General features: G+C 35.0%; 1 protein-coding gene across 1 annotated transcript; it reads left to right on the top strand.

Moving 5' to 3' along the window:
• Positions 14,585-17,582, top strand: LOC109846156. Its single transcript, XM_020415379.1, has 3 exons — positions 14,585-15,236; positions 15,390-15,629; positions 16,203-17,582. Exons 1-3 carry the CDS (start codon positions 14,585-14,587, stop codon positions 17,453-17,455), a joined length of 2,145 nt encoding a protein of 714 aa, XP_020270968.1. The 3' UTR covers positions 17,456-17,582.

Below are 23,051 nucleotides of genomic sequence, written 5' to 3'. Positions count from 1 at the left end.
TTGGTAAACTAGAATTCTTTTTCAAATCAAAGCAAAACTTTGCCAAATGGCCAAAACAACCATAAATATCACATCTATACACAAGAGCATGCTTATGATGAGCAATAGGTGCATGTGTGTGTATATGTGATGATGACGAAACTTGATGGGATGCACAATTATGATTATTTATTGTAGGTTTTTGTGAATCATAGCAAAATTTAGCAATATGGTCTTTACGACCGCAAATTGAGCATTTATAAATTTTGCTATAAATATGTACATATTAAGTGTTGGATTTGAAAGAATTAACACGAGACTTTGTACAAAGTCCATAAGTTTCTTATTATTAACAATGCATATTTTAAGAGTTGAATCTAAAGATGAAATACAATTTTTTAACAATAGATAACTCATCATTTGACACATGTGCATTTTTATTAGAAGTTGAACATATATAGTACTCTATAAAGAAAATCGGTATCATTTTTTATGTTTTTTACTTTTAACATGGTATTATCTCTTTCATGAGTTAAGCTAGAAATGGATGAGGTCAATTTTTTATTTTCCAAATTTAATAAGTCATTGTTTTCTCTAAGCAAGGTATTTTCTTTTGCAATGACATCAAATTTGGAACCTAGCAACTCATGATCGGATACTAAATTAGCATGCTTGCTTTTTAAATCAATAAAATCTTTATGCAAATTGTTATAGGTATGCAATAATTTTTCACTAGCACAAGTAAGTTCATCACTAGATAAATCATTATCGGGTTCGAAACCGCATACCACACTAGGGCTAATGCTTAGTGGCCGTGTGCATGATGAAGCTCCAATATTACTTAAGGAAGAATCTGCTAGAATCCTTTGGATCTCCTCCAAGTTACCATGATGTGCTTCTATGAATATCCACAATTTGTAAGCACTATCAAAATGAGCAAACTTGTTAGAAATAGAAGAATCAAGTGCATTAAACATATATTCTAACACAATCTTATTCATGGTAAATAATCTTTTGTTATTTTTACTCCACTTGGATTTCTCCATAGTGGGTATAATATAAGCATTATCAATAACTCCCTATAAATTAATATTTTTAGATTGTACAAATAGTTTAAATCTTGAAGCCCATTGTGCATAGGAAAAATTAATGAATTTAGGAGCAATATTTGATTCATAGCCTAACAAAGGTGCACAATTCATGTACATGCTATATATTATTATATATATATATATATATATATAATATATATATTTATATATATATTTATAATATATATTATATATATATAATATTATATATTATATATATATAATATATATATAGAGCAAAACTTTCTGTCAATTAAGTGCGACTCCACTAAGTTTCTTATCCATTGATGATTACTCGATTGAGCTATATTGGGATGATTCCGCTCGTTAAACTTGATCTACATATTCTAAAACCCCAAACACACCAATTTGGTGTGAACTCGTTGTGGTTTGACCCTCCGTCGAGCCATGTAAAAGTTCTATCACTCGAAACCGTTAAAATTGATACGAGTGGATGAAGGGTCAAACTACGACGGGTTCATCTCAAATTTGGTGTGTTGAGGTTTAGAATATGTAGATCAAGTTGAACGGAACGGATCATCCACAATGTAGGCTCAATCAAGTGATCATCAATGGATAAGAAACTTAGTGGACGTCCACTTAAGTTGACAGAAGTTTTGCTCTATATAATATATATATATATATATATATATATATATATATATATATATATATATATATATATATATATATATATATATATATATAATATAATATATATATATATATATATATAATAGTATATATATATATATATATATATACAAGCAAGACAAATGAAATATAAACAAGATTAGTACAAAAAGATAACTTGGATCTTTAATTCAAGGTGATTAGAGCTTAAATCAAAGAGCACCAAGCTCTGATACCAATTATTAGACCTTAGAGGGGGGTGATTAGGGTCTTATGCTAATCTAATCTGATTTTATGCCAATTAAAAATAATTCAACAAACTATCCTAACAAGTATGATATAAAACAAGATATATGTAAGGATAAGTGATATATCCTATATGGTGAAATATATGCAAGGAGATATAAACAACACAAGGGTAAACAATCTAAACTAAAGATACATTTGTGATAGGACAATATAAACAATGCAAACACACAATATGATCACAGAATTTAGACCTTCCGTCCTACGTCTCTGCTCTCCACTCCAGGGGAGAAATCTGCTCTCATAACCGGGTTTTCTACGCTCACCCGAATAACGTTTACACCTCACAATACGATTTTCTAGTTCACCAAAAACTCTACAACTCATACACTTGCAAATACACTTCACACCCTCTAAATGTTGGCCTAGCTCGTGTTCTCCTCCTTAAGTGCTCAGATACAACCTCTCCTTAGGTTCGTCAACTGACGCCACTCCTCTTGGATTCGACCCCGTCTCTCACCACACACTCCTCTCGGTGTACAAGTGTATTACAAAGTGAACCTCACACTAAAGCACAATTACAACAATTGTTTATTCTCTAATATGGATGAGAACACAATAAAAGCTCATACTCAATTGTTACAACTCTCACCAACTCAAATATATTATGTATGAAAATACAATAAGCTCATGTGGGTGTGTGTGCAAACAATGAGAAAATCAAATATAAACTCAAATTAATCTAGCAAATATGAATATAACAATTAAAACATAAACAAGCTAGAGATTTGAGTTTAGAAACACTTCTCTAAATACAAGAGAGAGAGATTGAAAGATTGAAAGACCAAACCGAAATTGATCTCCTCTTGTGAAAACTTCTTCACACTTAAACAATCTTGAAACAAACCTTAAACGCACTAAAAAACTTATTAAAGCTCTTTTAAAAACTTTCTTAAGTGTCCTCAGAAGTTAGAGGGTGTGGGATATATATGTTAGACCCTAGAGGGGGGGTGATTAGGGTCTTATGCTAATCTAATCCAATTAAATACCAATTAAAACTAATTTACAAGTTATCCTAGTAAGTATAAAATGCAACAAGATATGTAAGCTAGGATAAACAATATGAACAATGAGATATATCCTATATGATGAATATATATATGCAAGGATATATAAACTAACACAAGGGGTAAACAATCTAAACAAGATAGTGGATGATATAGATAATGAGCTAATGACAATGGCGATATAAGATATGAACATAAATATGAATGAACGCCAAAGCACACTCAAACAAGCAATATGATCACGGAGTTCGGACCTTCCGTCCTACGTCTCCGCTCCCCACTCCCGGGGAGAAATCCACTAACACAATCCGGTTTGGAAGCCAGAACTTCTTCTACACACTCGGTTTTCTAGCTAACCGAAAACTCTACAACTCACACTCTTGCAATCACACTCTATACCCACTAAGTGTTGGACCTAGCCGTGTCTCCCTCAAGTGCTCGGTTACAACCTCTCTCTAGGCACGTCAATCGATGCCACTCCTCTTGGGATGATCCCCGACTCTCACCACACACTCCTCACTCGGTGTACAAGTGTATTACAAAGTGAATCTCTCAATAAGCATAATATAACAAATGATTGTTCTCAACTAAGGATGAGAACTCAATTAAGCACAACTCAAAGTTACAATCTCTCACCACCCAACTATACTATGTATGAAAGATACAATAAGCTCAATGTGGGTGTGTGTAACAATGAGTAAAATAAAATCTAACTCAAATAGCAAACTAGCAATAGTAAGAATATGAAAATCAATAACGAAATTGCTAGAGAAAAGAGTTAGAAAACTTCTCTATAAACACAAAGAAGAGGATGAAGAGGATTGAGAATGAATCCCTCAATCTGCAGTGAAAACTTCCTCCTTTGTAAACAGAAACCCAATCTTTTAAACAAACAGTAAAACCCTAAACCCTTGTTTAAAAACTTTGTTTAAAACTCTTCTTGATTACATGAAAAGAGATCAGCAATTGGGTATTTATACCCACTCAAGATCTCAACAAAAAAACCAAACAAAATGACAAAACAGTCCCCAGAAGACAGCTCAAAAAAATAGTTGTTAGTGTCTAACGGATCTATTGTCGGTTGACCGACAGAACGTTCAGTCGACCGAAAGAAAGAATTCGGTCGACCGACGGAAAATCCGGTCGACCGCGAGCAGGTCTGAAAAACAAAGAAACAAGCAGAGACTTCGTCGGGCGGCCGGGGCCCCGGTCGACCGACAGACTCTCTGTCGCCCAGTGAAGAAAGATCAAATGATCGGTCGACCGGATCGGTCGACCGAAATCTGATACATGAAAATAAATGCTGAAAACTGTTTTGCTGATTTTAAAACCCTGTTTAAAAATATCAAATAAATTTCAAAAAATGTAAAACTTTGGGGAATAATTGTAGACATGATAATAAACATGCTACAGTGACTGGTTATCAGAAAGGACTTCCCAAATGAAAAATATCATCATTTTACAAAATAGTCCAAAACACGAAAATGTAAACATGTGAATTTTGACATTTTGGCTAAAACGTTACAAAATGATTTTATAGACTTGAAGAAAGATGTAAGCTATTGTTATGAAGTCTATAAATAATGAATGTAGTATTTTATCAAAATACACATATAATACATTAAAACATGATTTCATTGAACTCACTAAAATTGATATTGATGAAATCATATATATGCATGTAAGCATGAAACAAAAATGTGTTTTCTAATTATATTCAATTGTTTTATAGTAAAACTTAAAAACTATAAAACCAAAACATATGTGTATATATATAACTATATATATACAAAAACCAAAACGTGTATGTGTGTATATGATTGAGCTTAAAGTACTAACACACAATTAAGCTTGACTTGGTACACTTGCGGATGAAGCTTGAACTTGGATCTTGACTTGAATGTGCATTGCTTCACTCCACTATTCCGCCAACCTCCTCTTGATATGATCGTGTAGGCTTAATCCATCCAACCTCCAACAACGTTGTTTGTCTATAATAAATAAGAAAACACAAATACTAGACAAACAACATTAGTAGTAAATTGTTTGTAAATCATCATCAAAACAAGAAGGCCAACAATCTCCCCCTTTTTGATGATGACAAACAATTTACAAAAAGGATATATGCATGAAAGGAAATGAATATATGAATTATAATTCACATGCATATAAACAAGAAGATATATGCATGAAAGGAAATGAATATATACAAGATAATACACATGCATATAAATGTATACTCATATTTCTCCCCCTTTGACAACATTAAAAAGGGGACAAAAGGATTAAGAGAGCGAAAGCTCCCCCTATCAATAAGCATGGGTGAGTATCAAACATAAAAAGATATAGGGATTTCTCCCCCTATCAAGAAGCCATATGGAATATATAAAATGAAGTGCAAGGCAAACATGTGAGCAAGCATAACCATGCTAAACAAGACTCACATACAAAAATACAATGATGACACATATTAATATGCCATTTAAATAATGTGTCTCAAAACATAAACATAAAAATCATGTATAAAAATAGATTTATGAAATCAAATGAAAAGAAACATGAAAATCATGCAAAAAGTTTTCAAATGAAAACAAATCAACCAAAAGAATTCATAAATCAAAATTTATATCCAAAACCGATGTTTGATCAATGAAATGAATTTTCTTTGTGGGATTTGATCAAACCACATATAGAATACATTACATTTAAGCATCCGGTAAACATGATTTGGGAATAAACACCCAATAAATCCGGAGGGCCATATAAGTATAAACCTCTCATCAAAACAAAACAAATAATCATGAAAACAAAAGATTTTATCAATTATAAATTGTTTTCATATAAAAAAGATTTCAAAGCATAATTTTCAAAACCAAGATAAAGAAGGATAAAAACATTAAAATTCTTAGTTTGAAAATCAAATTTGTTTTGGTACCCAAGAACTCTTTGTACCAAAAGATTTAGGGACATGACCTCTATCATTTAAGCTCAAAACCTTAGGGTTATGAACCCTCTTAGGTATATGTGGTGCACTAACATGGTCAAAACAATATTCATTCAAATGACCCTTCCGATTGCAATTTGTGCAATGAAAGAGATCCATTTGTTTTTGTGGACCATTAGCTCGTGCACGGGAATAATTTGCAAACAAAGATTTTCTTTTAAAATTATTTTGCAAATGAGAAACATTCTTAAACAATGGTCTATTTGGAACATATTGCAATTTAGAAGCTTTTTGTATATCAAAACAAAATTTAGCAAGATGTCCAAACCTACCACAAACATCACATTTAAAAACATGTGGTCTATTTAAAGCATTTGTCAAATGAGATTTTCTTTTCAAATCAAAGCAATATTTGGCCAAATGACCAAAACGACCACAATGATCACACTTGAACACACTAGCATGCTTATGATGAACTTTGTGAGAATGAGCATGTGAATGTGTAAGTGTACAAGATGAAGAAGCTATATGAGATGCACAAGGAACATTAGAATTCTTATGTTTGTGTGCATCATAACAAAACTTAGCTAAATGACCTTGACGGCCGCAAATAGAACACTTATAAGTTTTGCTATACATGTGTGCATAATGAGTGGATGATTTTGACTTAGTCTTGGCACACATGTCCATAAGCCTCTTATGATTATTAATGCATATTTTCAAAGTTGAATCTAAAGATGAAATACTATTTTTCATAAGATTCAAATCTTTATTTTTAGGCACATATGCATTTTTAGAAGTAGAACATAAATAGTTATTTATAAAAGAAGCTGTATCATTCTTTATGTTCTCTACTTCTAACATGGCATCAATCTTAGCATGAGATAAGCTAGAAATGGATGATGATAATTTCTCATTTTCCAATTTTAACATATCATTACTTTCTTTAAGAGCAACATTTTCTTTGGAAATGATATCAAAATTGGAAGCTAGCTTCTCATGATCGGATATAAGTTCTACATGCTTGCTTTGTAAATTAATGAAATCATTTTGCAATTTGTTAAAGGCATGCAATAATTTTTCACTAGCACAAGCAAGTTCATCACTAGATAAATCATTATCGGGTTCGAACTCGCAAACCTCACTAGGGCTATCGCCTAGTGCACGTGTGCATGACGCTCCACATGAACTTGAAGCCGGATCCGCCAAAGCTTGTTGGATCGCCTCCAAGTCCCCTTGATGTGCTTCAATAAATTTCCATAAGGTGTAAGCACTATCAAAAGAATCAAGCTTGTTAGACATAAATGAATCAAATGCATTTAATAAAAATTCTAACATAAGCTTGTTCATAATAAACATCTTTTTATCATGTTTGCTCCACTTGGATTTCTCCAACGTGGGCACAATATAAGCACAATCAATGATTTCCCATAAATCGATATTTTTAGATTGAACAAATATTTTGAATCTAAAACACCATTGAGCATAGGGGAAAGCATTGAATTTTGGAGCAATACTAGAATCATAGCCTAAACAAGATGCATCATTCATATTCATAATTTGTAAAAATATGCAAGCAAGATGCAAATGCAATCAAAACAAGATTAGCACAAATAAGATAACTTGGATCTTTAACTCAAGATGGTTAGACCTTAAATTCCTTTTTTTGTAAATTGTTTGTCATCATCAAAAAGGGGGAGATTGTTGGCCTTCTTGTTTTGATGATGATTTACAAACAATTTACTACTAATGTTGTTTGTCTAGTGTTTGTGCATTCCTATGTTTTGTAGACAAACAACGTTGTTGGAGGATGGATGGAATAGAGCTTCAACGATCATATCCAAAGGAGGTTGGCGGAATGTCGGTGAAGCCTTGCTATTCAAAGTTCAAGATCCAAGTTCAAGCTTCATCCGCGAGATTACCAAGTCAAGCTTATTGAAGATCAAGATCATTGCTTGGGTAATTTAGTTTAGGAATTTATATTATGTGTGTTAGTACTTTAAGCTCAATCATATACACACATACACGTTTTGGTTTTTGTATATATATAGTTATATATATACATATATGTTTTGGTTTGATAGTTTTCAAGTTTTAATATGAAACAATTTAATATAATTAGAAAACATATTTTTGTTTCATACTCATATGCATATATATGATTTCATCAATATCAATTTTAGTGAGTTCAATGAAATCATGTTTTAATGTATTATATGTGTATTTTGATAAAATACTACATTCATTATTTATAGACTTCATAACAATAGCTTACATATTTCTTCAAGTCTATAAAATCATTTTGTAAAGTTTCAAAAGTTGGTTTAGCCAAAATATCAAAATTCACATGTTTACATTTTCGTGTTTTGTCAAAATATCAAAATATCAATTTTTCAGGTTTTCATGTTTTTGAACATATTTGAAAAATGATGATATTTTTCATTTGGGAAGTCCTTTCTGATAACCAGTCACTGTAGCATGTTTATTATCATGTCTACAATTATTCCCCAAAGTTTTACATTTTTTGAAATTTATTTGATATTTTTAAACAGGGTTTTAAAATCAGCAAAACAGTTTTCAGCATTTATTTTCATGTATCAGATTTCGGTCGACCGATCCGGTCGACCCAGTGAAGAAAGATCAAATGATCGGTCTACCGGTCAACCGACGAAGTCTCTGCTTGTTTCTTTGTTTTTCAGACCTGCTCGCGGTCGACCGGATTTTCCGTCGGTCGACCGAATTCTTTCTTTCGGTCGACCGAACGTTCTGTCGGTCGACCGACAATAGATCCGTTAGACACTAACGGCTATTTCTGAGCTGATTTGTCTGGGACTGTTTTGTCATTTTGTTTGGTTTTTTTGTTGAGATCTTGAGTGGGTATAAATACCCAATTGCTGATCTCTTTTCATGTAATCAAGAAGAGTTTTAAACAAAGTTTTTAAACAAGGGTTTAGGGTTTTACTGTTTGTTTAAAAGATTGGGTTTCTGTTTACAAAGGAGGAAGTTTTCACTGCAGATTGAGGGATTCATTCTCAATCCTCTTCATCCTCTTCTTTGTGTTTATAGAGAAGTTTTCTAACTCTTTTCTCTAGCAATTTCGTTATTGATTTTCATATTCTTACTATTGCTAGTTTGCTATTTGTGTTAGATTTTATTTTACTCATTGTTACACACACCCACATTGAGCTTATTGTATCTTTCATACATAGTATAGTTGGGTGGTGAGAGATTGTAACTTTGAGTTGTGCTTAATTGAGTTCTCATCCATAGTTGAGAACAATCATTTGTTACTTTGTAATACTCTTGTACACCGAGTGAGGAGTGTGTGGTGAGAGTCGGGGATCGTCCCAAGAGGAGTGGCGTCGGTTGACGTGCCTAGGGAGAGGTTGTAACCGAGCACTTGAGGGAGACACGGCTAGGTCCAACACTTAGTGGATGTAGAGTGTGATTGCAAGAGTGTGAGTTGTAGAGTTTTCGGTTAGCTAGAAAACCGAGTGTGTAGAAGAAGTTCCGGCTTCCAAACCGGATTGTGTTAGTGGATTTCTCCTCGGGAGTGGAGAGCGGAGACGTAGGACGGAAGGTTCGAACTCTGTGATCATATTGCTTGTTTGAGCTTGTCTTTGGCGTAGTTGTTTTTGCATTTATCTTATATCGCCAATTGTGCATTACTCATCCTTTTTATGATCCACTATCTAGTTTATATTGTTTACCCTTGTGTTAGTTTATATATCCTTGCATATATATTTTGCTATATGTCTCTTTGCTAGGATATATCATATTGTATATTGTTTATCCTAGCTCATATATATTATTGCATTTCATACTTACTAGGATAACTTGTGAATTAGTTTTAATTGGCATTTAATCGGATTAGATTAGCATTCTTACACCCCCCCCCCCCCTCCTAGGGTCTAACAATATATAGGAGCCCCAAATAACCAAGAAAACCCAAGTGAAAAGTCCAAAAAACTAAAAAACAACTCAGCCAAAAACTAGTTGTTACAGTGTTATGAGTCGACTCGGTACTGTTCATGAGTCGACTCATAAACTAGCTGTTACAAGCTGAAAAACATCTGCTAAGTTGACTTACATTGTTCATGAGTCAACTTACACTATAGCAAGTCGACTTGCACTGTTCATGAGTCGACTTATGACATGCATGACAGATTCTGGCAGTTCGGGAATTTTATGTAGCTATCTTTATAAAATTAAATAAAAATAGTAAATCAACTCTAAAAAGTATGATCTTTTTATAAACATTTCTAAACATGTAGATGAACATGTTAGAGAAATAATTTCGGAAATATCACTTTCCATTTGTGAGAAATAAATATTTTAACACAGATATTCCAGATTATGAAAACTGCTGAGACACACGATTTTGTAAAATTAATTTAACATAGTAAATCAACTCAAAAAATCATGAAACTTTGTAAAAACTTTATAAACATGTAAGTGAACATGTTATAAAAAGGATTTTTCAATTTACACTTACCAAAATGAAAAATCATCATTTTATGAAAAACATGCATGAACATGAAATACACAGTAAATCTCAACTTTAAACCTACTTTAAAATTATCAAATAAATTCCAAAAAATATAAGACTTTGGGGAAAGTTTATAAATATGATATTGAACATGTTGAAAAAGGAATTTTTCAAATATCATTCATCATTTGTGAAATCTCATCATTTTACAAAAACTCACAAATACATATACATGTCTTGAAAACATATAAAATAATTTTATAGACTTAATGAAGGATGTATATAATTAATGAACGTTACGTTCATAAACCAATAAAGCCATATATTATTAAAAACACTTATATTTTAATAAAAAACTAGAAATATGTGTGTGTGTGTGTATAATTGAGCTTAGAGTATTAAACACACAAGTATAAACCTATACTACAAACACTATAAACTATATACTCAAGCTTGTGATCTTCATATAGGCTCGTCTTGGTAGGATGAAGTTTGATCTAGAACTTGACTTGAATTGTGCATAGCTTCATATCAATATCCGCCAACCTCTTTTTGATATCATCGTTGAGGCGCAATTCCATCCAACCTCCAACATATTGTTTGCCTAGAATAAATATAAAACACAAATACTAGACAAATAATATTTAATGTAAATTATTTGTAAATCATCATCAAAACAAGAAGGCTAACAGATGTATGTAATATTGTGCACCAGGCCTGATATAGCTTATGTTGTGAGTCTAGTCAGTCGATATCAAAGTAATCTAGGACCAGCATATTGGGAAGTTGCTAAAAGTATTATGAAGTATATCAAAGGTACATTGACTCATAGATTAGTTTATCAACCTGATTCACTTGAACTCTTCGGTTATTCTGATGCTGATTTCGGAGATGATAAAGATGATGAAAAGTCCATTTTGGGACACTTATTCATCTTTAGAGGAGGAGATGTTTCTTGTAGTAGCAAGAAATAAGGGTGTGTTGCTAGATATACGTAAAAGGCTGAATATATAGCTTGCAGTATGGCAACTACATATGCTGTCTGGATAAGTTAATTTTTGATTGATCTTGATCTCAATTTGTTAGAAGGACCTATTGATATTTATTGTGATAATTAAGCAGTAATTAGCTTAATTAATAGTGGCACGAATAGCTCCAAAAAAACATATTGAGATCCAGTATCACTATATTCGAGATATTGTAGAAAAGGGAGAAGTCAAAGTGACTTATATCCCTACTACATATATGGTTGTTGATCCTTTGACAAAAGGAATAGCAGCGAAATTTTTTGTCAAACATGTAAGTTTGATGGGACTTAGGAATAAATAAGTCCGAATAAAATTTCAGGAATAATGAAATAAGAGTCACTCTCTACGGATAGTGAGAATAATGATAAGAAGAAACATCTGATCTCACGGATAGTGGGAGGCATGTCATTTGGTTAATTTGGTCAAGTGGGAGATGTTAGCTTGACTCAGTCAAATATGACCAAATCAACTTTTCTCAGTAGAAAAAATTGTGAAAATTTTGAACGTGGGTTTGTTGAGAGAATATCTCTCAAGGGGAAGATCTGAGGGGTTTGTTGAGATAGTGGGTTTAGCCCCTATAAATGGTGAGTAATCTCCTTGAGAATATACAACAAAAGAAAAGGAAATATCAAACTTCTTACCCATTACCAGAGCCCTCCTCAAAGAAATACTTCGCTCTTCTCTACTTTCAAGTTCCAATAGTAAAAGGTATCTTGAGGAAAACAAGAGAAATATAAAATTAAAAATAGGACGTTACAAACTTTTAAAGATGTTATATATTCAGATTCTATATGGGGGGCTATCTAATGTGCATATGGAAATATTGTTATTAATTGATATTGAGAGCTGATAGTTTTTGTTTATTTACATCCTACTTCCATTCAAGCAAAAAAAATCACAAGTTCTGGTAGTTCTCAATGCTTGTGCATGCAAGAGACAATCATAGTTTTAGTAATTAATTAATAATTTTCTTTAATTTTTAATAATTGTTAGATTGTGTTAATTTGATGCATGCAAAAAATAAAAAACAAAATTTTACTACTTTATAAGTCATATCTTTGTTTAATGTTAGTATTTTCAGTTTCGATTTCTTGTAATAGGTATTAAAACATGTATAGATATTACTTGCATGCTCATTATCTTTGGTATTATATGATTATGTACCTTCCTATTTATGAACAAATTATAGTATGTTAATGTCATTTGGGTCTTGTATATGGATAATGTGGAGGAAGGAATGGTTATGAGGATAATGTTTGGGGATGTAATGACTGTTTTGATACCAATTGTTAGCATGGCCCAGAGATGATATCTAGATGGAGGACTATGAGGATGATCTCTAGATGGAGGGCTGTCACTCATAAAACTAGAGTATCAAATTCAATACATAGGGTTATGAGAAATGAAATGAGAAGTTATCATATGGATAGATAGATGAATGGTTTTAGTGATAGTTGTCTAGATTACGTAAGAATGCGTTAAGACACTTTGTTTAAGCTATCAATGTTGATGATGAGGAAACGTCTAATTAGATATACCTGAAACCAAGAAGTGAAAGAAGAACTTGCTATGTTTTTTAACATAATGGGTCATAAAATGAAAAACAGAAATATAAGATTGAACTTCATTTTGTCAAGGAAAACAGTAAGTAGATACATAATGTGTTAGAAGCCATTTGTTAGTTATGTCCTCGTTACACGAGGCAAGCACTAATTGACATACCTTTTGAGATTGCCAACAACCCTTCATATTACACTTATTTCAAGGTAATCTATCCATTCTTAAATAAATATTAATAAAGTAGTCCTCAATGCTTAGGATGTAATATGATGGCATTTTTTATTATTATATAGGATTGCGTTTGTATGATCGGTTGAACACATGTCGATGCAAGGTTGCCATCTATACTAGTAGTACTGGAGGTCGTAAATTTTTCTTAGACCATCTCCAATGGCTAACAATTGGGTATGTTATTGGGTGCAATGGCTAACAATTGGGTAGGCAAATGAAAAGGTGGAGAGAGAAAAGGCAAAATTTGCCTACCGGTTAATTTTCTCCAATGGTACGGGTTGTCAGCAGCTTCCATTAAAAAAAACAAAAAAAATGCATTAACCAATCTCCTTGCGCCACGTCAGCGAAGCTGGGACATTGAGATGGACACAGGCGCGTGTCCATCACAAAAGAGAATCTCTTTTGTTTTTTTTGTTTTTCTTTTGTTTTTCTTTCTTCCATTATTTAAATGACTTTTTTTATATCAATAATTGCTCTAAATTAATTATTTTTTTTCACCCTTATTTTTTATTTTTCAAGGTCTATAAATAGAGCTTGAGTTTATGTTATTTGGACACAAAAAAAAAAATCAAGTTTTTACTCACTTCATTCCTTATATTTCCAACTTCCACATTCTCACCCTCTCATTTTTTTCTTCTTCTTCCATCTTCAACATCCTTCATGGATCCTTCAGTTAACTTAAACTTTCTCCCAAATTACAACTATCCAAACCAATCTCAAAATCCGAATATGCAACCTCAAAATCCAAATACACAACGGCCTGAAAATCATCCTTACATGCCATATGGCTATCAAAATCCTAATATGATGCCACCAATTTATGGAATGCAATACCCGTATAATCATCCTTATATGCCATATGGCTATCAACCAGTTCCTGGAAACAGCTCTCAAAAAAATGCATTAACCAATCTCCTTGCGCCACGTCAGCGAAGCTAGGACAGTGAGAGGGACACAGGCGCGTGTCCATGTTCACAAAAGAGAATGTCTTTTGTTTTTTTTTGTTTTTCTTTTGTTTTTCTTTCTTCCATTATTTAAATGACTTTTTTATATCAATAATTGCTCTAAATTAATTATTTTTTTTCATCCTTATTTTTTATTTTTCAAGGTCTATAAATAGAGCTTGAGTTTATGTTATTTGGACACAAAAAAAAATCAAGTTTTTACTCACTTCATTCCTTATATTACCAACTTCCACATTCTCACCCTCTCATTTTTTTCTTCTTCTTCCATCTTCAACATCCTTCATGGATCCTTCAGTTAACTTAAACTTTCTCCCAAATTACAACTATCCAAACCAATCTCAAAATCCGAATATGCAACCTCAAAATCCAAATACACAACGGCCTGAAAATCATCCTTACATGCCATATGGCTATCAAAATCCTAATATGATGCCACCAATTTATGGAATGCAATACCCGTATAATCATCCTTATATGCCATATGGCTATCAACCAGTTCCTGGAAACAGCTCTCTTCCATCTCATGTCAATTTTCCAAACATTGAACCGACTAGTGAGCCAAACACACCTCGCTTTAGTAGTGGATCCACTGATATCCCACAATTTTCTACACAAATCTCTCTGGGAGAACTTGGTGGGGATACTCCCCACAGTTTTGAAGCTCCAACCCAACAATCAGCGAAGAAAGGAAATTACGCCAGTTGGACTTTTGAAGAGAACAAGTTGTTATTAACTGGTTATTTCCACTACAGTACTGACAGTGAATTGGGTTCAAATCAAAAGGGTGATACTTTTTGGGGCAAAATCTCTGATTACGTGAATGAGAACTCCGATCGTGGGATACAGAGGAACATTGTAAAATGTCAAAGTCATTTTCGTGACCTCAACAAGAAGATTAGTAACTTTGTTGGTTGTTATAGTGCTGCTACTAGGGAGAGACGTAGTGGTTGGTCAGACAATGACTACATATCCAAAGGTCTAGAGTTGTACAGTGAAAACCAAGGTACAAAGTTTTAATTGTTGGATGAGTGGAAGTTGGTTCGTCACCAACCCAAATATATCACAGGAGCAACTGAATCTGGAAGTAGTGGATCTAAGAGAAAGAGTGGTAGCGATGACGTTGATTCTGCTATTCATTCCCTTGTACGTCCGGAAGGTAGGGATGCAACAAAGAAGAAAGCTAGAGCTTCATCTAGTAAATCATCAACTTCAAGAAAATCAAAGGTTACCATTCAGGAAGAGTTGTCCGATTTAGCATCTCGTCGTGACGCTAATGAACAATACAGGGCGACTCAAGTCTCAGCTATCCAGGAGTACAATCGTAATAAGAAGTTAGAGATGTGGTTGAGCTTGAAGAACAAAGAGGCCCGAGATGATGAAGATGAAGCGGCGTATAGTATGTTGAAGAAGGAATTGTTTGGGAACTAGTTTGCATATTCCGTGTATTATTATCGAATTGCGTGTTCTTCATAATAATGTGTGTTTTATTGTCGTGATGTATGTTCTTTAGTAAGCATGTTGTTTGAATAAGAGTGTTGTTTGAATTACGATGTTTTGTTTGAATAATAGTGTTGTTTGAATATTGTGTGACTACACATTCTGACGAATATAAGGACATGGATATGACTACTCACTGCATTAAACTCCAAAATCAATAATCAACTCACTAGCTCAGACAAGACTATGACTACTCACTGCATTACACTCCAAAATCAATAATCAACCCACTAGCTCAGACAAGACTATGACTACTCAATATCTTATCTTCATATTCAATTTAGTTAACTAAATTGAATGGAATCCGGAGCTCATTCACTATAAATCTGGTAGTGCACATCATATGAATATCAACCAAAGCATTTTACTTCATACTTTCCTCTAATTATCATCCAATGGATCTACCCCCAAATATGGTTAACCTTGAAGAGGTCCAACGACAATGGGAGTTGGAAAATTCCATACTCGATAGGCAACAACAACTTCTTGAAGAGTTACAACATAGAAACGAACGACCACACAAAAAAAAAATATCTGCATAGGGATCATGGAGCAGCCCATCAAAGGCTCATGGCCGACTACTTCGACGAGTCATGCACTTACTCCGACATGCAGTTTCGCCGAAGATATCGAATGAAAAGGTCATTGTTTCTACGAATTGTAGACGCATTATCAAATTATGACAACTACTTCACTCTAAGGCGTGATAATTCAAAAAAATTGGGCTTGTCACCTATCCAAAAGTGTACAGCTGCCATCCGCATGCTTGCATACGGAGTCGCCGCAGATGCATGTGATGAGTATGTGAAGATTGGAGAATCCACCACAATTGAGTGCACTCGCAATTTTTGCGATGGGGTAATTGCTTTGTTTCAAGATGAATACTTAAGACGTCCAAATGTGGAAGACGTGCAGAGGTTACTCCAAGTTGGTCAGGAGCGTGGTTTCCCCGGAATGATTGGAAGTATCGACTGCATGCACTGGCAATGGAAGAATTGTCCTAAGGCTTGGCAAGGGCAATTTACTAGTGGACACAAGGGGACGGCAATAGTTATCCTTGAGGCAGTGGCATCTTTTGATTTATGGATATGGCATGCTTTTTTTGGTTTGCCAGGTACATTGAACGACATTAATGTACTAGATAGGTCACCGGTATTTGACGATATTGAGTCCGGTGAAGCCCCGGAGGTGAATTTCATTGTCAATGGGCGACAATACAATCGTGCTTACTATCTTGCAGATGGAATATATCCGAAATGGCCTGTCTTTGTCCAATCAATTCAATTGCCCCAAGGCAACAAAGCGCAGTTGTTTGCCAAACAACAAGAATCATGTAGGAAGGATGTGGAACGCGCATTTGGGGTTCTCCAAGCACGATTTGCTATTATTCGCCAGCCCGCTAGAATGTGGGACATTGAGGTCTTAGGTAAAATAATGAGGGCTTGCATTATTTTACATAACATGATAGTCGAGGATGAACGAGATACATATTCGCGGAACTGGGAAAATATTTACTTCGAACCATCGAACAATGCTAGCGCTAGCTCTAGCTCCTCTTTCAATGTCCAAACACAAGTGTTGCCACAATTTGAAGTGCACGTTCAAGCCCGAGCCGAATCGGATATTCATACTAGAGCCGATCTACGTGATAGGGCCAAACACATTCAGTTGAAAAAGGATCTCGTCGAGCACATTTGGCAAAAATTTGGAGCAACCTTCGAATAGAAATGTCAAAAACTTTCAATGTTTGGTGTGTTTTTTCTTGCATGTTTCAATAAACTATGTATGTTTGGTGTGTTTTTTCTTGTACGTTTTCAATAAATTATGTATGTTTGGTTTACCACTACATTAATAATAGTGTGTGTTGTTTTCTTTTATAAAATTAATATATTAATTATTGCATTAAAAATTAAGTTTTTTGAAAATTATAAATTATTAAAAAATACATATTATTTATTACATAATAAAAATTAAATTTTATAATTATAAATATATTAGTAAATATAATAACGATTAAAATATATAAAAAATAAGAATAATAGGATGAATAAATATGGTGGGGTATATGGTTGAGTGATGTGGAGGAAAGATAAAGTGAGTTAATTTTTGAAAAACTAGTTGTTGTGGAGTTGAAAGGCAATTGGAAAAGGCAAGTGATGTGGAGAGAGAATAAAGTGAGGTGGAAGGAGAGAGAAAGGCAATATTTGCCTTGCCATTGGAGATGGTCTTATAGTCTGCAAGGTTGCCATCTATACTTGTAGTACTAGAGGTCATAAAATTTTCTTATAGTCTGCACCCCTAATAAATTGTTCGCCTATGTGTCAGTAGGATGAGAAGAATATGCAAATGACTATAGGATCCTTCAAGATGTGTTATCCATATCATAACCTCATGATTTGAGGGTTCATGAGCAATGTAATTTAAACTTAATTAGTAATTTGATAGTTAATAATTGAATGACTACTAATTAATTATGTTAAGCAAATGTAGGTAAATATTATTTTTGTGATGCAGGATATACTACAATGCTAGGATTCATCTCTCTACATCATGGTGTATGATATCATCTCAAAGAATATATTAGGAACACTACGAAAAATAGAAGGGAATTATTTAATTTATGATATTCCTCTCTTAGGTCCAAAATAGAAGCTTCATTTAGGACATTGAAGAATCGGTCCAAGATCTTTTATACAAAGCTGCATTATGGTTTTACTCCACAAGTGGACATTGTTATAACTTGCTATTGTGCGCGGCGGAAGCCTCGAAGCGACACGAATAAGAACAAGAGATAAATCACAACTAATAAGCCAAACACAATACCACAGCAAGACAACGAGTTTAACGTAGTTCGGCAAGTTGCCTACGTCCACGGGGCAAGGAGGGGGGGGGAGTTCTTACTATTAGAAATCAAGAGAATACAAATAGGGTTATAAATCTTACCGATCAAACCCTAAAATAAAGCTCTAGATCTCTCACAAATCTCCGACAATTGGATGCAGCAATCCTAGCTGGCCGAGAATCACCCTCCTCGGTCAATCTATTGCAATGGACCCCTGAAACGTGACCCTGCTCTTGAGTCTCACCATCTATTGTATCCTTTATCTGTCCGGCTGTCATCTCATCTCCTCCCAGTGTCACCTCTATAGGAGCCTCAATGGATACAATGTTATCTGGAGTGGGTGGAGTCACATCATCCTTCACCTGCTGTGATATCTCAACTGTCTGGTCTCCCTCCACCTGTTGAGGGACTCAAGGCCTCATTATGTACACCTCATCGAATGTGATATCTCTGCTAATAACTATCTTCTTGTCTTGTGGATCCCATAACTTAAAGCCTTTAACTCCATCTCTAAATCCCACAAAGACTGCTTTTAGGAGCCTCAATGGATACAATGTTATCTGGAGTGGGTGGAGTCACATCATCCTTCACCTGCTGTGATATCTCAACTGTCTGGTCTCCCTCCACCTGTTGAGGGACTCAAGGCCTCATTATGTACACCTCATCGAATGTGATATCTCTGCTAATAACTATCTTCTTGTCTTGTGGATCCCATAACTTAAAGCCTTTAACTCCATCTCTAAATCCCACAAAGACAGCTTTCCTCGCCCTCGAATTTAATTTATCATCGCTGACATAGTAATAAGCTGGACACTCAAATATCCGAAGTGACTCATAGTCACTAGCCACCGAACTAAACCAACGCTCCAAAAAAGTCTTCCTGTCTATCGCAGTACACGGTAACATATTCACGAGATGGCTCACATAAACCAACGCCTCGGCCCAAAAGAATCTAGGCAATCCATTCTGTGTCATCATACATCACACATTCTCCAGCAAGGTACGGTTTAATCTTTCAGCCACCTTATTCTGTTGTGGTGTCTCTCGAACTGTGAAGTGTCTTCTAATGTTGTAATCCTGACAAAACTACATAAATGGATCACTCTTGTACTCTCCACCGTTATCTGAATGTAGAGTCTTTACCTTTCTATCTGTCTGTAGCTCCACTTCCTTTTCCACTCCACAAAAATATCAAGGACCTGATGTTTATGCTTCATAGGGTATACCCAATTCCTCCTGGAATAATCATCAATGAAAGTGATAAAATAATTGACCCCATTAAGAGATGTGTTCTTGGAATGACCCCAAACATCTATGTGAATGTAATCTAATGTACCTCGGGTGTTGTGAATAGCGGTGTCAAACTTCACTCTAGTCTTCTTCTCAAGTACACAATGCTCACACAGCTCTATCTTGCAGGTCTTGGCACCTTTCAATAGCTTATGTTTTGTAATGACTGTTGGGACTTATCACCTGTGTGTCCAAGTCTCATATGCCATAAAGTGATAGTGTCCTCCTCTGTAGTGATAGAAGCTGCCAGACCCCTTGTAATTATCTTACCCTTCAAATAGTATAGATTGTTTTCCCTGACACCTCGTATCACCACTATAGAACCCTTCATGGCCTTAACTGTAGCATCCTCTAAGATCACTCTATATCCAGCTACCTCCAAAGTCCTAAGAGAAATGATATTCTTCGTCATCTGCGGCACGAATCTCACTTCCTTTAACTCCCTAATCACTCCATCATGTATCCTAATCCGGACTGAACCAATACCACCAATAGGACATATGTGGTCATTACCCATAAGCACGACATCCCCTCTTTCCAACTCCTTAAAGCTGAAGAACCAATCCCTCCTAGAGCAAATATGATATGTAGCTCCCGAATCCATCATCCACTCCGTGGAATCAGCATAGCAAACCAACGGTAGTGCAGGATAAGAATAGCCCGAAGAATCTAAATCTGAATGCCCATCAATAGCTTTTGCAACATTCATTTCTGAAGCTTGTACAGCTTTCCCCTTATTCTTCCTAGCTTTTTCCCTCCACTTTGGGTAGTCATCTTCCAATGTCCTTCTTCTTTACAATACCGACATTGATTTCTACCAACACTCTTATAGGCTCCTATTCTTTGACTTTAAGCGGTTGAACTGGCGGTGGTTTGGATCTCGGCCTCGAACAGCTAATGCATCTCCCGATGCCTTTTCGGAGGGTTCACCATCACTCTTCCTCAACTCATAATTCACCAAAGCTAAGGTCACCTCGTTATAGCTAACAGTAGTTCTTCCATTGATTATAGTTAGAATGAACGTACCATAATCATCTTCCGACAACTAACGCAAAAGTAACATCGCCTTGTCTTCATCCTCAACCATGATATCCACATTGGCCATATCTGAAAGTAGCTTCGTAAAATTGTTGACATGCTCCCTGATAGAAACTCTCCTCTTTATTTTGAACTGGTAAAAGCTCTTCTTCAAGTGAAGCCTATTCTCAATGCTCTTAGTAAGATACTTCTCATTGAGTGTTTCCCACATTCTCTTCGCTGATGTCTCATTCATAACATCATAAATAAGATCTGGCGTCAAGCATCACTGAATAACTCCATAAGCCCTACTATTCATCTTCTTCCAAACATTATCCTCCATGTCTTCGGGTTTCTCTTGTAACTCAAGAGTCTCCTCCAAATTCTGTACATCCAAGGCGTCTATCACCTGACACCTCCGCAATCCAAAATTAATCTTGTCGTCGAACTTCAGAACATCAATCTTCATGCTATTGATGCTCAGAATCTGTATCGCCTTTGTAAGAGACGAACCTGATGTGCTTTCTTCTCCCATATTGTCGATCTAACTCTTCATATAGGAATTCTTCACTGAATCATTCGAACAAGCCTGAAGCTCTGATACCAATTGTTGTGTGTGACGAAAGCCTCAAAGTGATACGAACAAGAACAAGAGATAAATCATAACTAATAAAATAAACATAATACCACAGCAAGACAACGAGTTTAACGTGGTTCGGCAAGTTGCCTACATCCACGGGGCAAGGAGGGGGGGAGTTCTTACTATTAGAAATCAAGAGAATATAAATAGGGTTACAAATCTCACCGATCAAACCCTAAAACAAAGCTTTAGATCTCTCACAAATCTCCCATAATTGGATGCAGCAATCCTCTCCCAAAGACTGTTCAAAAACGTCCTTACTTAACCCTAATTAATCAGGTTTAGGGTTATATACCAACTCAAAACAAAACGGGTTCAAAAACGTCCTTACTTAACCCTAATTAATCAGGTTTAGGGTTATATACCAACTCAAAACAAAACGGGTTGAAAAACCAAAGCCTAGCCCAAAACTGATCTGCGGTCGACCGTGGCGGTTGACCGCGCATGTATCGCGTTCGACTACCACGGTCGACTGAACCAACAATCCGAGAGCAAAATCACCTACAGGGTTGGCGCGGTCGACCGAAACGATTGACCACCACTGACTCGTGGTCGACCACCAGTCTGTCTGGCCTTTCTCCTGGGCTTCTTTCGCCATTTCTTCACTTGCATTATCTTACACAACTCCATAGTAGTAATAGATCTAGATGATGACTTTTGAATGTAGATGTTGACATTAAAGATGATGAAGGTGATGTGATTAATGAGGATAATGATGATGTTGTGGACTTATCACAAACCATGACCTCAAAGAGAGTGGACATAGTCAAGAAATGAATGTAAGATTTGTAGGAATCAATTTACTATGGATATGTTGGTGGATTATTGTGAACGACATAATGGTGGTGGCACATCGGAGGCTGGAGCTTGATATGCTTTGGTAATGTTATATGAATTTAAATCTATGTCATGATGAATCTATGAGTTGTAGTTTAGTGTAATATTTAATTATGACTCTCTTTGTTGATAATTATTGTACTTGATAAACTATGTTTGATGGATGTTATGCTAGTGGGATTACTCTATGTAGCATGATTTTTGTTCTTGTGGATGTAGTGACATTATGTAAATTTTCGTGGGTATTATGTAAATTTTCGTGGGTTATAAATTATTGTGTAATACTTAATTATAAGGTGACTCTCTTTGCTGACTTTTAATCAATTACTAATATGTTTACTTGCCTGTCTTTTGTTGTGTAGGTATAACTAAAACTAGTAGGGCAAATGGGAGCCACAAGAGCGTTGAGAAGAATGCAAAAGTTTCCTACGTTGAAGGAAGGCAATCTCAATCAACCATGTGGGGTTTATACTGTTAGAATTAAGTATTGGGTTATCGGGTTAAGACTCAATAACCTATTATTCATTTGTACTCCTATATATTTGGAGCCATGAGGAGAAACCCTAATATGATTCTGATTTACCATTTCAACATGGTATCAGAGTCGTCACCCTCCAAACCCTAACACACACAAAAAATCGTTATGTACCTATGCCGACGAAGTCCCGCTGTTGCCTCTATGCCGACGAAGTCCC

This window comes from Asparagus officinalis, chromosome 6 (assembly GCF_001876935.1).
Source record: "Asparagus officinalis chromosome 6, Aspof.V1, whole genome shotgun sequence".
In the NCBI taxonomy this organism is placed as follows: Eukaryota; Viridiplantae; Streptophyta; class Magnoliopsida; order Asparagales; family Asparagaceae; genus Asparagus; species Asparagus officinalis.
Note: the sequence above shows the minus strand (reverse complement) of the source record. Positions and strands in the feature narration are given on the sequence as shown.

Excerpts from the sequence above, each read along its gene's own strand:
- LOC109846156 (XM_020415379.1), top strand. The coding sequence starts at position 14,585 with ATGCAACCTCAAAATCCAAATACACAACGGCCTGAAAATCATCCTTAC. Across the intron at positions 15,237-15,389 it reads GTTGTACAGTGAAAACCAAG|GTAGGGATGCAACAAAGAAG; the intron begins GTACAAAGTTTT and ends TACGTCCGGAAG. Across the intron at positions 15,630-16,202 it reads TGAAGATGAAGCGGCGTATA|GCAACAACAACTTCTTGAAG; the intron begins GTATGTTGAAGA and ends CATACTCGATAG.